Source organism: Anabrus simplex, chromosome 3 (genome assembly GCF_040414725.1).
Source record: "Anabrus simplex isolate iqAnaSimp1 chromosome 3, ASM4041472v1, whole genome shotgun sequence".
Lineage (NCBI taxonomy): Eukaryota > Metazoa > Arthropoda > Insecta > Orthoptera > Tettigoniidae > Anabrus > Anabrus simplex.
In genome coordinates, this window is record NC_090267.1 from 409767641 (window position 1) to 409785662 (window position 18022).

At 38.5% G+C, this 18022-nt stretch overlaps 1 protein-coding gene across 4 annotated transcripts in view; it reads right to left on the reverse strand.

Moving 5' to 3' along the window:
* Positions 1–13492: 13492 nt before the first annotated feature.
* LOC136867383 (uncharacterized) overlaps positions 13493–18022 on the reverse strand; it is an 86143-nt gene continuing 81613 nt past the window's right edge. For all 4 annotated transcript variants that reach the window (XR_010859679.2, XR_010859678.2, XR_010859677.2 and 1 more), the window contains exons 2-3: positions 16563–16722; positions 13493–16483 (exon numbers count right to left, since the gene is read on the reverse strand). Coding sequence is in view for 1 of the 4 variants with exons in the window: in XM_067144560.2 (XP_067000661.2) it covers positions 16108–16483; positions 16563–16722 (536 nt within the window). In the remaining 3 variants the exon portion in view is untranslated. The remainder of the gene's footprint in view (positions 16484–16562; positions 16723–18022) is intronic.

Genomic DNA, 18022 nt, shown 5'->3' on the forward strand with positions numbered 1-18022 from the left:
GAAACTAATATAAGACCTTGTACGAAACGGTATGGAGTGGCACCTCAAAGCGGTATTTGTTGGAATCAGCTCTAACATAGAGGTAACTACAGCACTAGCTGCAGTTACCAGTCGTTGCGCAGGTAACTGTGAAGAAGCCGATAACTTTTGTTTCGGAAACTCATTTTAAACATATCACCATGTTATCTACAGATAACTGTCATTTCAGAAACCGGCCATAAATGTGTCTGTGCAGTTCTATCTAGTGTCAGTTACTCTGTTAGTTTGTAGTCAAATACTAAATTGCATTTTAATTGTATAGGGAATCACGCCGAACTTCTACTTAATTGTAACACAATACATGTGTGCACAAGGGTGTAAATCTATCGCTAAAAAGTGCGCAGATAATACATTCCCCTGAAATTTATTTCCGTGTGTCTTCTTTTTCTCTTAACCTCACACCATCAGTCATCTTCCATTCTACAACGCTTTGATACTTAACAGACTTAACTCAGTGAGTAATGTTTTTTTCTAAAGTAGAAAATATTTGCCCCTGTTTCTCTTCCATTACTTCTATTACTACCAGAATTTCAAGCCTGTCACGAAAGAATAATACAGTCTACTACGGGACTGAGGGAGAAAACAAAATACCGCGCTTAAGAGATTGGTACGATAGCTCTTTCCAGCGAGAGTTAATACGGTGTTAGCGTTAATCCTCTGCCGAAAAAAGCTCGGTGAAACGCGTGACTCGCAAAAATGAGTTAAAATATTAGCTAGAAGCTAACAAACTCCCAGAGTGAGAGCATGTTTATAAAACCGGGCCTTACAAAAAAAAAAAAAAAAAAAAAAAAAAGTGAAACACACAAAATACGAAATACCAGCAGGCAGCGAGGGAAGAAAAGGCAATAGTGTTTAATGTTTTCTTAAAACCATGAATGAGTAATATAATGTAAGGTGTTCTGAACGAATCATTTACAAGATTAGGAAGGAGGAACAAAAATACGTTGTTTTAAGAACAGCTGGAAAAGTAAAACCGCAAAGAAAAAGGAAACAAACACAATCGACGAAAAACAAGGTTATGACGGTATTGTAGCGCGTAGTTCTCACTAGTTTCTTTGCCAATATTCCTCCCACTCTAAACGTAATTTTAGCTAAAGTTAACAGTGACACGCAACAGAACTTGTAAAGCAACCGGTGTTCTTCTTCTGCTTTTTCCACTCCGGTGAGATCACAGGTGCAAACTGTGTCGCACATGTGGATGGACTTCGTCCTGTTTACACGGCCGGATGCCTTTCCTGACGTCAATCCTATGTGGAGGGATATAATCACTTTTGTATGTATCCGCATGGCTTGGAAGGTGTGTTATGTGAATATGAAAAAGAGTGTGCTGTAGCAGACCAAAAATACCCTATCCCCAAGCCAGGGGTATTAACCATATGGGATAAAAATCCCCGGCGTGGCCAGGAATCGAAGGCCTCAACGCTGACCATTCAGTTAAGGAGCTGGATTTATAATACAACCTGTGATTCAATTTATTACTTGAAAGGTTTCTTCTTTGGAGTGATTTACCAAATCCCAATTACGGGGTGTGAATTACGTCGTATTTACAATTGAGGGCATCTGAAAAATCTCGCAGACTACATAATGACTGGGTTTCTGACGTGCGCTCTCTAGAACAATATACTGTATGAATACTACCTGTGACACTGTTCGTATACAAACCAAATCAATTGAAAATGTGCGTCACTACATGGTATGACGTGTGGAGACTTGCGTAGTTATCCATGACGGACATTTCAAGTATTTGTTGTAGCTGACCTAGGTTTGCCAAATCCGCCGGAATGGCCGGGGATCCCCCAGAACCAAATGTAATCTCTATCTCCAGACAGAGAAAGATCAAACATTTTCCGGAATTATGACACAACCTCTAGGGGCTGCCTGGCCGAGGCGGTAAAGGCGTGCTCGGTTCGCCCGGAAGGACGTGGGTTCGAATCCCCGTTAGCAAGTCGTAAAATTTAAGAAACTAGATTTCCACTTCCGGAGGTGCATATGGCCCTAAGGTTCACTCAGCCTACACCAAAAATGAGTACTAGGTTAATTCCTGGGGGCAAAGGCGGCCGGGCGTAGAGCTAACCACTCCACCCCATCATGTGTCGAGGTTAACAATGGTGGAAGCCTTTACCTTCCACTCCTCCAAGGGCCTTCATGGCCTGTATGGAGGTGACTTTGCTTTGCTTTGATGACACAACCTCTAATTTTCAATGTGCCCATATTCGTTCACCAGATGTCGTCGAATTGAGTTACACTATTATTATTATCAAGTCGGGAGAGCGGAAATAAAGTCATTGTTGGTTCAACGTTACGGTCTCAGTTTATTTAAATTTGAACACCGATTGTTAATACGAGTTTCAGGCAATGTTGCCAGATTGAGGGAAATTTCCCACAAACAAGGGAAAATGGACTTGATTATGGAACCCAGGGATAAATGGGAAAAATATTAATAATGACCAGAAAACGAGGGCATTTTAATATCGTCTCTCCTGAGTTACATAAATTATTTTACTGTTACTTGCTATGTTTGAACAAATGAACTGCCCTCTTAAAATGAGAGCCATGCTTTCATTTTATATACAGTAGACTATTGTACGTCTGCGACAATGTGGTAGTCACTCAACAATCGGTTGTTCTAATTAAATGGTTTAAGTTTCGAATGCATTTATATTACTTAACAATAATATTTTGAATGAAAGTGTACAAAAATATTTCACATTTCAGATTTTAATAATGCAGTCTGCTGGTAAATTTGGGTTTTATGGTAGGTATTGTCGGGACTGTTGGAGTGCTCCTCCGGTTCAGCAGTTACTAAATCTGAGTGCCCATTGTAGGAGCACAAATAATAAGAGTGATTTTTTAATTAATATAATAATAATTTGTGAATTACATGGCGCGCATAAAAGAAAAGGTGGATTTTCAGGGTGAATTATCAGGTAAGAAAGTGGGAGAACAACTGGTATATTACACCAATTACTGTTTCTGTTTAGTTTTTTTACAGCAACGAGAAGCATAGTTTGGCATTTATAATTATAAATATCGGACATGTGGGAAAAATAAGGTACATAAGAGAAATGTTAACAATGTGATGTGAATTTTAGTTGTAAATATCTGGCAACAGTGGTTTCAGGTTCGTATTATCTGTAGGACAGTGACATTGGAAGTAAGTTTATCATCATTCTCATTGCTAGTTCCGGAGCAAAACGAAGAAGTACTATCATACGTACAGGTGGAAAAAAAAACCGAATATGAAATTTTTGGCATGTTTAGATATTTAAAATGTAGACAACACAAATACGTTGAAAAATGATTATTATGGAAACGTGAGTATGTAAGACTTTAGTCACGAAGGTGCACTTTGGAAGGACCTGCCCACTTTTACGAAGGTTTACATTTGAACCCACAATTTCTAAACTATTACAGATAGATTTCTGAACTCACTTCCGTTCTACTTGATAAATCACACTGTTTATGTTGGTAAATACGAAAAGTTCTGATATCGTTTGTTTGTATTTACACAATCGTATATATATGTCATGGTGTTGTGATACTGTGTTTACCTAGTATCACTGCTGGAGTGCTCCTCCGGTTCAGCAGTTACTAAATTTTAGTGCCTATCGTAGGAGCACAAGTAATAAGAGTGATTCTTTTTGTTAATAATAATAATAATAATAATAATAATAATAATAATAATAATAATAATAAGTGAATTACATGGTCCACCTAAAAGAAAAGCTCAATAGAAAGCTTCTTGTAAGAGAAAGTATAAGGGAAATCGTTATACATGGAAATGTTACCGTGTAAATGAGGTTCGTTTCGGTGAATACGCGAGCGATTCAAGTTTGGAAGAGGTTAAGGTTGCAGAAAAAAACCACCACCACGTGCTCACCACACGTTGAACTTAAACTTGACGCAGGTATTGCAGCTACATCAAGTTCTTCAAAGAAAATATTTCATTCTCAGCAAAGATGGAAGAGATGAAAAGCAGAGCCAGAAGAAAATGGAGGAGCCTAAAAGTAATCAAGGTGGACAAAACTAATCGAGAGCATGGGTCAGGAACATTCTAAAAATTGTCTCAAGTTAAAATTTGAGTTGTAAAATTTTGGCATAGTTTTTTTCAGTTAATTTATATATTTTTTTGTACTTTGGTACCATTTACAAGAAAACTTCTAATAGTAGGTCCCTGAATTCTTTTCTGCACATCAACATGACCCTATTTAAAAGTAATAAGATGGGATTTTCCATGCAACACAACAAGCTGATAGGCCTGTAATGTTATTCACTTTATTTTTGTCACACCGTCCTTTTTACCCTGGGGCTACCGTACTCCATCAACTCTCCTTTTATTTGGTATAACTGTTTCATGCAAACAGTACTCAAATAAGTACTTCAGGTATGGTACTAGGTATATCGCATATTTCTAATTATAGTCTACTTTGTACCTACATGCTGTGGGTAGTAACAGTAAAAATATCATTCATGACACATGAGTAGTCTCCGAGTTTACCCTTCCGATAGCTTGGAGCGAATTTGCAGCTTTAAAACATTTTATTTATTTATTTATTTATTTATTTATTTATTTATTTATTTATTTATTTAATTTATTAATTTATTTACTCAGGATCAGCAACAGCATAACGCCAAATTATAAAGATCCGAGCTAGGTACAATAGATATTAATCTAAAATGAAAAATATATAAATATTTACAAAGGACACAAATATACACAATAAAATTGTACAACCATATATAATACATATTTACATAAACAACGACATTAACAAAGGAAAATACATTTGCAGTAAATACAGGAGCAGAACAGGAAAGAACAAGAAGGAAAATTATTTTATATGAGAAATATCATGACAGAAGGAAGGAAACGAAGATGTCTATGTTCTTATTGGCAGATAAGGTTTTAAACATTGCTGGAATACGTGCAGAAAGGGACCTTTGGGTGAGAGAAAGCCGGGAATAAGGAATATGGAATAGGGTCTTCATACTGGTATTACGGGATGGGACGTGGAGGGGGAATAAGGAAACTAAATCTGGAGACCTAAATAGACCATTAGCTGCTTTGTATAGCAGCTTTAGGTCGGCTACTTTCCTCCGAGCAGAAAGAGTCTTGAGTTTCAGTTTCCCAAGCACTTGGATAGTGCTTAAGTTGCGACATGCAGGGATCCTGGCTCTGACGATAGCGCAGAAAAAAGATTGTACACGGTCAAGGTGGCTGAGATTTGAAGAAGCAGAAATGGACCAGACTAGAGAGGCGTATTTAACAATAGGTAAGATACAGGAAACGTAGAATGCTCTGAGGACATTTACATCTGTGATGTCAGAAAAGCTGTAGAGTAAACCAAGGAGTGACATAGCACGTGAGGTGACCCTCTTTATCTGCGAGACAAACAACAATTTACCGTCAAAATGCACTCCTAAGTCTTTTTGATTGTCAACAAGTGGAAACGGTTGGTTCATTAGGTAATGTTCTTGTAGAACAGGGGATTTACGAAGTGTGAACGAAATGGTGGAACACTTGGAGGGATGAGGTTTAAGACGCCATGTAGTGCACCAACCTGACAGTGAATCAAGTGCATTTTGCAATTGGATTGTATCTGTAGGAGAATCGATCTGCTTGAAGATTTTACAATCATCTGCAAAGAGGATTTCACATGAATGGTGAGAGACAGTATCGATAAGGTCATCAATAAACAGGGGAAAAAGAAAAGGACCTAGGAAACTGCCCTGCGGGACACCAGAGAGGGTGGTGGTGGGAGAAGAACTGCGTCCATCAAGGATCACGCGCTGTAGTCTTTCGCTCAGAAAGCTATTAATTAGAGCTAAGAGTCTCCCATGCACGTTACATCGCTCAGAAAGTTTGTGTGCAAGAAGCGTGTGATCCACGGTATAGACGGCTTTCGCGATGTCGATATAGCATACATCAAGTTGAGAGTCCGCGTGGATGGCAGACGTGGCATGATAGAGGAGGATAGCTAAGTTAGTTACGCAGGAGCTTCCAGGAAGGAAACTATGCTGTTGGGGGTATATATATGGAATTGTAAACGCAAGCAAACGCTGGTGGATGATCCTTTCACAAATGATTGATAAAGCAGGTAATGTAGAGACGGGGCGATAATTTGCAATATCCGATTTCGGAAAGTAGCCGACTGACACGCACCGATTGAATATCACGCTAATAAGGTATGAAAGAGTTACTGCTGTATTCTTAAGGAAGATAGGACTGAGACAGTCGGGGCCAGTGGGTTTATTTTCTGACAAAGACGAAAGTAGGGAGTACACTTCAGATTCAGTGGTAGAAATATTAGTGAGGCTATGGGAAGTAACAGGTGTGATTTTAGGAAAATCAGCATACTGAACAGGTTTAACAAAATTAGAGGTAAAATATTCATTGAATAATTCAGGTCTATCTGCTCCACTGGCTACAGAATGGTCCCACGTCACTACTTCCGGTTTTCGTTTAAGACATAAATTGTCATAAAAAATTAACTACGAAGTTTAACCAGTAACTAATAAGCTAATAACAATCTACAATGCTCATTCATTGCACATGATAATATTTCTCCACCTGGAATAAGTATTTCTGTCCATATTATGATGAAAAAAATAGTGATTTTCTATTACTTTACTGTGGTCTTCACAGACGTGCGCCCTTAAAACGATGTCCGAACCGCAACGTAAATCGTGGATGTACTCTGGTGGGATCACGAGTGTAAACTGTGTCGCACATGCGGATTTGGTCTTGTTTATACGGCTGTATGTGGAGGGATGTAATCACTATTATATGTATCCGCATTGCTTTTGAAGAGATGCCACCTAGCACAGTACGCTGTGCCGTTTGCTCAAAAGAAGTAAAATACATATGCAGAAATGCTTGTGGGAAGATCCGGCGCTTAAAAGCACATAATATCACTGAAGGGGAATCGTCACAGAGAATATCTCCGGCCCGGTCTGCACCACAAGAAGCTACTCTGTCGACAACAATTGCGAGATATCCAGGTAGGTATACATCTTGTTGTTGTTGTTGTTTGAGTCATCAGTCCATACACTGGTTTGATGCAGCTCTCCATGCCACCCTATCCTGTGCTAACCTTTTCATTTCTACGTAACTATTGCATCCTACATCTGCTTTAATCTGCTTGTCATATTCATACCTTGGTCTACCCCTACCGTTCTTACCACCTACACTTCCTTCAAAAACCAACTGAAGAAGTCCTGGGTGTCTTAAGATGTGTCCTATCATTCTATCTCTTCTTCTCGTCAAATTTAGCCAAATCGATCTCCTCTCACCAATTCGATTCAGTATCTCTTCATTCGTGATTCGATCTATCCATCTCACCTTCAACATTCTTCTGTAACACCACATTTCAAAAGCTTCTATTCTCTTTCTTTCTGAGCTAGTTATCGTCCATGTTTCACTTCCATACAATGCCACGCTCCACACGAAAGTCTTCAAAAACATCTTTCTAATTCCGATATCAATGTTTGAAGTGAGCAAATTTCTTTTCTTAAGAAAGCTCTTCCTTGCTTGTGCTAGTCTGCATTTTATGTCCTCCTTACTTCTGCCATCGTTAGTTATTTTACTACCCAAGTAACAATATTCAACTACTTCCTTTAAGACCATTTCCTAATCTAATATTTCCTACATCACCTGCCTTCGTTCGACTGCACTCCATTACTTTTGTTTTGGACTTATTTATTTTCATCTTGTACTCCTTACCCAAGACTTCATCCATACCATTTAGCAACTTCTCGAGATCTTCTGCAGTCTCAGATAAAATAACAATATCATCGGCAAATCTCAAGGTTTCGATTTTCTCTCCTTGGACTGTGATTCCCCTTCCAAATTTCTCTTTGATTTCCTTTACTGCCTTTTCTATATAAACATTGAAAAGGAAAGGGGACAAACTGCAGCCTTGCCTCACTCCTTTCTGGATTGCTGTTTCTTTTTCAAAGCCCTCGATTCTTATCACTGCAGACTAATTTTTATACAGATTGTAGATAATTCTTCGTTCTCGGTATCTGATCCCTATCATCTTCAGAATCATAAATAGCTTGGTCCAATCAACATTATCAAATGCCTTTTCTAGATCTACGAATGCTATGTACGTGGGCTTGTCCTTCTTGATTCGATCCTCTAAGATCAGACTTAAAGTCAGGATTGCTTCACGTGATCCTACATTTCTTCTGAAGCCAAGTTGATCTTCTCCCAACTCAGCTTCAACTTGTTTTTCCATTCTACTGTAAATAATACGTGTTAAAATTTTGCAGGCATGAGATACTAAACTAATGGTGCGGTAGTTTTCACACCTATCAGCACCGGCTTTCTTGGGAATAGGTATAACAACATTCTGCCGAAAATCGGATGGGACTTCTCCTGTCTCATACATCTTGCACACTAAATGAAATAACCTTGCATGCTGGTTTCTCCTAAGGCAGTCAGTAATTCAAAGGGTATATCATCAATTCCAGGTGCCAGGTCACTCACAGCTCTGCCAAACTCTGGCCTCAAAATTGGGTCTCCCATTTCGTCAGCATCAACAGCCTCTTCATGTTCCAGAACCAAATTATCTACATCTTTACCTTGATACAACTGTTGGATATGCTCCTGCCATCTTTCTGCTTTGTCTTCTTTCCCTAGAAGTGGCTTTCCATCTGAGCTCTTAATATTCATGCACCTAGATTTCCTTTCTCCAAAGGTTTCCTTGATTTTCCTGTATGCAGCATCTACCTTTCCCAGGACCATACAGCCTTCGACATCCTTGCACTTCTCCTTCAACCATTCTTCCTTAGCTACCTTGCACTTTCTATCCACTTGATTCTTTAATCGCCTGTATTCTTTTCTGCCCTCTTCATTTCTAGCGTTCTTGTATTTTCGTCGTTCATCAATCAGGTCTAGAATCTCCTGAGTTATCCACTGATTCTTAGTTGATCTTTTCTTCCTTCCTAACATTTCTTCAGCAGCCCTACTGACTTCATTTTTCATGACTCTCCACTCTTCCTTTATAGTGTTTCCTTCAGCCTTTTCATTTAGTTCTTGTGCAACATGTTCCTTGAAACAATCCCTCACACTCTTTTCTTTCAACTTGTCTAGATCCCATCTTTTTGCATTCTTTCCTTTCTTCAATTTCTTCAACTTCAGATGGCATTTCATGACCAACAAGTTGTGGTCAGAGTCCACGTCTGCTCCTGAGAAAGTTTTGCAATCCAACACCTGGTTTCTGAATCTCTGCCTAATCATAATGAAGTCTATTTGATACCTTCCAGTGTCTCCAGGTCTCGTCCACGTTTACAGCCGTCGTTTGTGGTGTTTGAACCAAGTATTGGCAAGGACTAAATTATGAATGCAACCAGCCGACTTCCTCTTTCGTTCTTTTGTCCCAATCCAAATTCTCCTACTGTACTACCTTCTCTTCCTTGGCCTACCACTACATTCCAGTCTTCCATCACAATTAGATTCTCATCACCTTTTACATATTGTATTAAATCTTCTATCTCCTCATATATTCTTTCAATTTCTTCATCATCCGCTGAACTAGAAGGCATATAGACCTGCACTATTGTGGTGGGCATTGGTTTGGTGTCTATCTTGACGACAATAATTCTTTCACTATGCTGGTCATAGTAGCTTACCCGCTGCCCTATTTTCTTATTCATTATTAAACCAACACCTGCATTTCCCCTGTTTGATTTCGTGTTGATAATTCGGTAGTCGCCTGACCAAAAATCCTGTTCTTCCTGCCAACGTACTTCACTTATACCAACTACATCTAACTTTAGCCTATCCATCTCCCTTTTCATATTCTCTAACCTACCACAACGATTCAAACTTCTAACATTCCACGCTCCAACTCGCAGAATGTCAGTATCCATCTTCCTGATGATCGCCCCCTCTCGTGTAGTCCCCACCCGGAGATCCGAATGGGGGACTAGTTTACCTCCGGAATATTTTACCCGGGAGGAAGCCATCATCAGTACATCATTCATACAGAGAGAGCTGCATGTCCTCGGGAGGTAGTTACGGCTGTAGTTCCCCGTTACTTTCAGCCGTGTAGCAGTATCAACACAGCTAAGCCATGTTGAGTATTATTACAAGGCCGTATCAGTCAATCATACAGACTGCCGCCCTTGCAACTACCGAAAGGCTGCTACCCCCCTTTCGATGAACCATTCGTTAGTCTGGTCTCTCAACAGATACCCATCCGATATGGTTGCACCTGCGGCTCGGCTATCTGCTTCATTGGGATACGCAAGCCTCCCAACCGCGGCAAGGTCACATGGTTCGCAGAGGAGGGTATACATCTTATCTCCAGTTATTAACAAATTATATAGCTAAGATATCCATCTCGTGAACCGTGTAAGATTCTATTAACATTCTGTTTCACTTTCGTTAATGGTATTAAGGGGCTCATAACTGAACATCCTGTACTTTTCCAATATTTTGACAACATTTATCGGCACATAAGTTTCCATATGAAAATGTTATTTCACGCAATAATCAAACTTACGCTCGTAGTTACTGGGACGTCACACGGATCGCAGCACAGGAGAATCGGTCTCGAGATTCTTACGAGAATCTCAAGATCTGTGACGTTAGTCTCGAGTGAGAGTATTGCCCATTACTAGAGTCTTATATTCTTAAAAATTGGGGTCTTATCAGTGATTTATAAACACTCTCGTTCACATTTTTACTACATCTTACAAATACGCTCAAAATCTTATGAAGATATCTGAAGTCTTTATTTACAACCTAATTAATGTGATTATCCCAGTGACGATCTTTACTTATATTAGCACCTACGTACTTACAGTGATTCCCGTGAGGTACTTCCTCTTCTTCAGTATCGTAATCTGAAAGTCACCTTTTCTTCTCTACGAAATTTACAACCTCACTTTTCACCCCGTTTACCATCTCACAACATCGTTGAGGTCTTTTCTTGCAGTCACTCATTATCGTGTTATCTATATATTACTCCATTTGACCTCATGAATCTAAAATATCTGTTATATCCTTCTGGAATTTTGCAAGTTCTCGTTAAAATAACCTTTCCTAAACCGGAAGTGCATTCTATCAATTCGTCGATAATTTCTCAAACGTGTCTGAAATACTCAGAAATAATTCTTCTTCCATAGAACACAGCAAGCTGGCATGCCTGTAATTATTCACTTTATTTTTGTCACACCGTCCTTTTTACACTGGAGCTACTTTATCAACTCTCTGTTCATTTGGTGTAACACTCTCATGAAAACAGTACTCAAATAAGTACTTCAGGTATGGTACTATATCCCAACCCATTGCCTTTAGTATATCCCCAAAATGTTTATCAATTCCAGCTGCATTTCCAGTTTTCAAATTGTATATCTTTTTGTAAATATCTTTATTATGATATGTGAATTTCAGTACTTCGCTAGTTTAGTCCATTGGACATTCTATCCAACTATCTTTAAAAACTGCTGATTAAACGCTCCTACCTTCTGTAAATCCTTACACAGACACTTCCCCTTGTTCAAGGAAAATGCATGTAAACAAAATGTTACATTTGTACATGAAGAGCAAGCCCTAACAAGGTCGTTCCAGTCATTCACAAACCATTGATTTGGGCTTAGTTGTTGTGGGTAGGCCTAATTGCTTGTTCTTGGGCTGTACAATCACACGTTGGGGAATCGAGAATGCCCCACTTTCGGTGCGACATCTTCCATGGCCTGTTCGTGCATGGTTCAGTTTCAGTCATCAGTCATCAATGAATCTAAAATATCTGTTATATCCTTCTGGAATTTTGCAAGTTCTCGTTAAAATAACCTTTCCTAAACCGGAAGTGCATTCCATGAATTCAGTCGGTAATTTCTCAAACGTGTCTGAAATACTCAGAAATAATTCTTCTTCCATAGAACACAGCAAGCTGATATGCCTGTAATTATTCACTTTATTTTTGTCACACCGTCCTTTTTACACTGCAGCTACTTTATCAACTCTCTGTTCATTTGGTATAACACTCTCATGAAAACAGTACTCATATAAGTACTTCAGGTATGGTAGGACTGTCGCCCAGGTGGTAGATTCCCTATCAATTGTATACCTAACTTTTTCTTAAATATTTTCAACGAACTTGGACATTTATCGAACCTTTACCTTGATAATTTATTCCAATCCCTTACTCCGCGTTCTGTAAATGAATATTTCCTTAATCTGTCTTCTTGAATTCCAGCTTCATATTATGGTATTTTCTCCTTTTAAGAACTCCACTCAAGCTTATTCTTCTACTTACGTACGTTATTCCACGCCAACTCACCACTGACAGCTCGAAGCGTACCAGATAGTCGAGTATCTCGTCTCCTTACTCCCAAGTCTTCCCAGCACAAAGTTTGCAACATTTTCGTAACACTACTCCTTTGTCGGAAATCACCCAGAACAAATCGTGCTGCTTTCCTTTCAATTTTTTTTTCAGTTCTCGTATCAAGTAGTCCTTGAGGGAGCCATACTCCAACTGCGGTGTTACCAGACTTATATGTCCTCTCCTTTACATCCTTACTACAACCCCTAAATACTATCATTATCATGTATCTGAACCGTAACTTTTCTTAACAACCTCGTTATTATAATTACCCCAATGAAGATCATTCCTTATACGCGTAGACCACACTGGCGAGTTGTAATCAGCAACGGAATACACTAATGACATTCCTTCTCTAAAGAGGATTTCGGCCAGTATTTCGATCATATTGTTCCTCACCTTAAGTTTTCCAGGTGAGTTTTGTAAATCAGAGAGTGATCAAGAGTTACTCCCAAATATTAGAGGTGTGGGTTATGTTTTAATCTTCTGTCACGAAATGTAACATTTAGTTACTCTCTTGCTTTCTGCTGGTTACTGAGATGGAAAGCGGTTATCTGTGTTTTCGTTGGGTTTAGACCAAACCATCACAGTCAAAAAATAACAATCAATTTTGTTTAGATCCTGCGTCAAGGTTTGTTCTCCAGCTTCAAGACATTTTGCTTGTGCAGCTAAAGCAGTGTCATCAGAATAGCAAAATGTTTGGGACACACTTTCTGGAACGTCACTTGTATGCAAACTGAACAATAATGGAGGCAGTACAGATCCCTGGGGTAACATATTACGTCGCTCTGTTTACGGTGAATAGTTCGGCTCGCTGCGGCCTCGTCAGGCGCATAAACCAAGCCCCTTATCAACAATAACCTCACAATAACTGACTACTGTTGTTAACATAGGTGTGCTCTATCTCTCATCTCCGTTAGATGATATTACATCCTGCAATTGTAAAAGCTATGCTATTTTTTCGAGAGTTAACGTTTTACAGAAATATTATGAACAAACTATTAAAAATAGGACTATAATTTATTTTCAGTTTTGAAGAAACTATTAAACAGGATACAGTAAATAATAACATGTTTGAGAAATATATTTATTACATTAGATTTACTTCTTCACGCCATAAGTATATTCTGAAAGTCACTACGGTTTCCTGTTCGAACAGGCGATAGACTGTCTATAAAAGACACTTTGGAGGTCTTCCCGTAACTGTGCGTAAGTGAATGTATTTGTTCCGTTTTTGGAACTCGCTGCTAACTTTATGCAATCCTACACAACTGCAATCTGCAGGAGATTGCAAGCGCTGCGTTGCTGCCTGCTTGTTGAGCAGCTACTGCACTTGCTCCTTGTTGGAGCTCGATGTCACCATAGGTTTTTTTTAACTTATAAATGAAACTGTGGCTTACGAGAGAATCCAAAACTTTTGGAGTGAATAAACACACAGCTAATGAAATTTCTTCGTCACAATTTATACCAAATATGGAAAAAGAAACAGTGGTCTTTTTTTGGGAAGTTTTGGCAAAAAAAAGTTGTAAAATAGGTTATGGATGTGCAGCGTAAAGTTTTAAAACTGTCAATGATGCTTACGCTTCCCTTAACATATTTTACAGCATATAATGTATGTTTCACAGACTGTAGAACACTGTAAAAGAACAAATAATAGAATGACATGTTTCGTCCTACAAGAGCATCCTCAGACTCCAACAAATCACATTTAAACATGCATATATATATATCATATAATATTGCTTATATTGCATAAACTTGTCAATGATTGTGAATGGGTGATATTAGGAACAAGTGTGACAGATTATATGAATGTTCTAATCCGTTATGGACAGTTTAATAGATTTGAAAGTTTTCTGTACTTGTACCTGGTTCTGCACGTCTGTTATCTCCAGAGTTGTATGTTATAATATTGTTAATGTTATACAGGGCTCTCATTTTACAAAGAAACTTCGAATCATTCTGCCGCTGGCCAACACTTTTCGTTACAGAATTACAGAATAAAATAAGCTCACGAATTTAAATTAAAATACTGTGTGCACATTATACAGGTTTATTACAATCAGTCATCAATGACTTGCATTTAGGGCTGTCACCCTGGTGGCAGATTCTCTATCAGTTGTTTACTTAGCTTTTACTTAACCTTTTCAAAGAACTTTATCGAATATCCCTCTTGATAATTCACTCCAATCCTACTCCTCGTCTTATAAATGAATATTTGCCCCAATTTGTCCTCTTGAATTCCAGTATATCAGATACTGTTGAAAATGACCTCCTTCCGCAGTAAGAAATACCTCACATCGTTTAAATAAATTAGTGATCACTTTCCGTAATTCCGCTTCGGTAATAAACTGTGTTACACGTGATATTTCGATATTCAGTTCATAGAGCAAGGGGGTTATTCCGGTAAACTTTGCCCTGTAAGGTTCTCCAAAGATTATAAACGCAGTAAGTTACGTTGGCTGATCTAGGGAGTCATCAACCTACAATAATTATCCGATCATCAAAAACTGGATGTAAAGTGTCGTTAGAATTAAGAGCGGTATGGGCTGAGGTTCCATTCTGTTGAAAATATCCATAATCCTTTTCTTCCTGTGTTATTTCATTAAAAATTGGACACGAAATTGTTCTCGCATACACTGCTGACTACACGCGATCATCGAAAAATACAGGCCCTATTTTCCGCTGTGCGCTTAACACATCGTATCCCTATTTTAATGGGATGCAATGGCACATTCAGCACTATATGCGGGTTCTCAGCACTCCACGATCGCACATTTTAAGAATGTGCAGGTTCGGAAAAATGGAACCATGGCACGTCAGACATAAACATTAGCCGTGGATCCAGCGTTGTAAACACTTTCACGAAACCAATTTCCGAACCTTATTCTTGAGTTGAAATCTGTCTGAAAAATTTCCTGCACAAACCTTATTTTATATGATCTAAGTTTGAGCATTCTGGTCGCTCTGTGAACCGATCCCATGGATATTTTCATTTCCTGCGCTAGACGATTAGAAGATTTTCTGAGACTTACTTCTAACCGCGCCCGAATATCCCCAAGTTTATCTTCAATTAAAACGTGCCTTTTCCGCTTCTTCTCTGCATCAAAACTGAACCTGATGTATGTCACATTTTCCTCAACTTCGAAACGCAGATTACGTAGATTTTTTGCAAGCAAATCGCTGAACACCTCTTCTATAGCTATATTTTTTTAAGTAACTTAACATTCCACCGAATAAATTCGCTATTCATCCGAATACTTAATTTCCAATCGATTACCGTACTTAATACACAATCAATGTAAAAAATACGCATGCAACAGTCACACACACTTTCCGGTGCAATCTCAAAAGCAACTAACTGTTGGGATGTTTCGCACACTTAGCTTCCCACTCAGCGATCAGAGGAGCGAAAGTCGACGGATGGTAGAATGATGCGAAGTTTCCTCGTACAGCGTACACTGTATTAATTTCATGTTTCAAACTTAAAGGTTATATTAAATTAATCGACACTGAAAGAGAATGGCCTCCTTCTTAACGAATACATATACACATATATACATATAAATATATAATAGTGCTTACATTGCGTAAACTTGTCACTGATTGTGAATGGGTGATATTAGGAACAGGTGTGACAGATTATATGAATGTTCTAATCCGTTATATATATTTCAGCACTAACATGCATGATTACTTTTAGAGTTTATTGGTATCAGTATTTAAGTATCAATTATTCTGTGTTCGAGAGAGTAGTCAGATGCTGATTCACCAACGCTCGTCGTAAAACATCCAATAGTTGTATACGAGCTGCAACGTTAGCTTCATCGTTCAGTTTTCTCATTAAAGGAAGAAGAGAGAGCAAGAAATGTTTGTTAGCCATTTCATCGTCGGCTTCTCTTTGTTCAGACTGCAGTACACTAGTTGTTAACATATCTATTAACATGTCTTCATTCGTTTGGTGTGTCCGAGTACAGTTCATGTGTTCGGATTTATCGACGACTGTCGCGCTAGAACTTGCGGCTTCCACCTGAACATCACCAGCCTCAGAGATAGTATTATCCAATGGAAAAGAACTTTCTGGTAGATTTCTCCTGTACCTAGCGTTTCTGGAAAAAAGTAATACATATTTTTAAACAGTGTATTATAGCATCAATTAAATTACTGTATAAAATCATCTAGTCTTACCTTCGATAATCGAAACTAGGTTTCAGAAATAATAGTTGATCAAAATAAATATACTTTCTTCGTTTCGGAACCGGTTGACCAGAGCTGATTTTTCTTTGGATTTTCAGCTCCCGTATGAAATTGTCTCTCAGTGACTTCCACCTAGTTTGAATGTCACGACCTGATGAAAGAGAAATACAAAGATTAGAATTATTGTACCATCAGGATCACTTACACTAACGGTATAATGTAAACTCGTCTGAAGGAATCTATAATTAAAATCTGACAAGTAAACTCGACCACGTTCACAAATAGTGTCGCATAATGACGATGTAATCTCGTTCAAATCCAAAAGAGAACCTGGAACATTATGCTTCCCATTTCATCCAGGTTTAGGATTGGTAGCTTGCGTATGAAAACTAACATGGTTAAATATCATAGTTTATAATTTTCATGATCCGTGTTGATTTCCCAGTTTAAGTAGAAAAGGACTTTTTATTAGGAATCCACCTAATCACCATTATATAACACTGTACAAATAATCGTATCGTATCTCATAAGTAGTACCAATGTCGGTCACTGTGTGGCCATCTTCAGCTACATATATAAAGTGACTTAAAAACTAAACAACAACACACACAAACAATAATATCACATACAAAATCTATTTTTGTGAACATTTTTTACAATGCCATATTTGGTATAGTCTCTGTTGATTTAGATTAAGAAAAACATCCACATGTACTATCGTTGAAGCTTCTTAGGAATTTGTCCTATGAATTATCAATAAAATACTTTTAATGTTATTTGTTTTACGTCCCACTAACTACTCTTTTACGGTTTTCGGAGACGCCGAGGTGCCGGAATTTAGTCCCGCAGGAGTTATTTTACGTGCCAGTAAATCTACCGACACGAGGCTGACGTATTTGAGCACCTTCAAATACCACCGGACTGAGCTAGGATCGAACCTGCCAAGTTGGGGCCAGAAGGCCAGCGCCTTAACCGTCTGAGCCACTCAGCCCGGCAATAAAATACTTTTAAAGGTCTAAAAAGCTCTGATTGTCTGTATAGACAAGTAATCTGACCGTTTTTCAAAAATTTTAGTCAGTAAAAACGTGGCACATTCATGACTTCAAATCGGACAAACTCATTTACAATTACGTCGTTGGTGAATTGTCAAATGATGTATTACACTTGGTCAGCCAAATTTACGTTGGAAAAAACTATTGTTGACACCAAAGACACTTGGTTGTTATATTGAAGAAAAATGCCGGTGGGGCCTTATGAGAGGGAGAGTATCCTTACGTCAGATGGAAACCGAGTGAAATTGGGAAATCAAGGTGTTTGATCCAGAAGTTCCAGGCAATGTAGACAGAGAAGGAAAACGGCTCTCCCTCTCGCCTTTTAACCGGCTCCCTGTGTCCAGTCAGTCTACATTGTAAAGAACACATTTTTTTTAGATGTGTATATCCCATTATTGT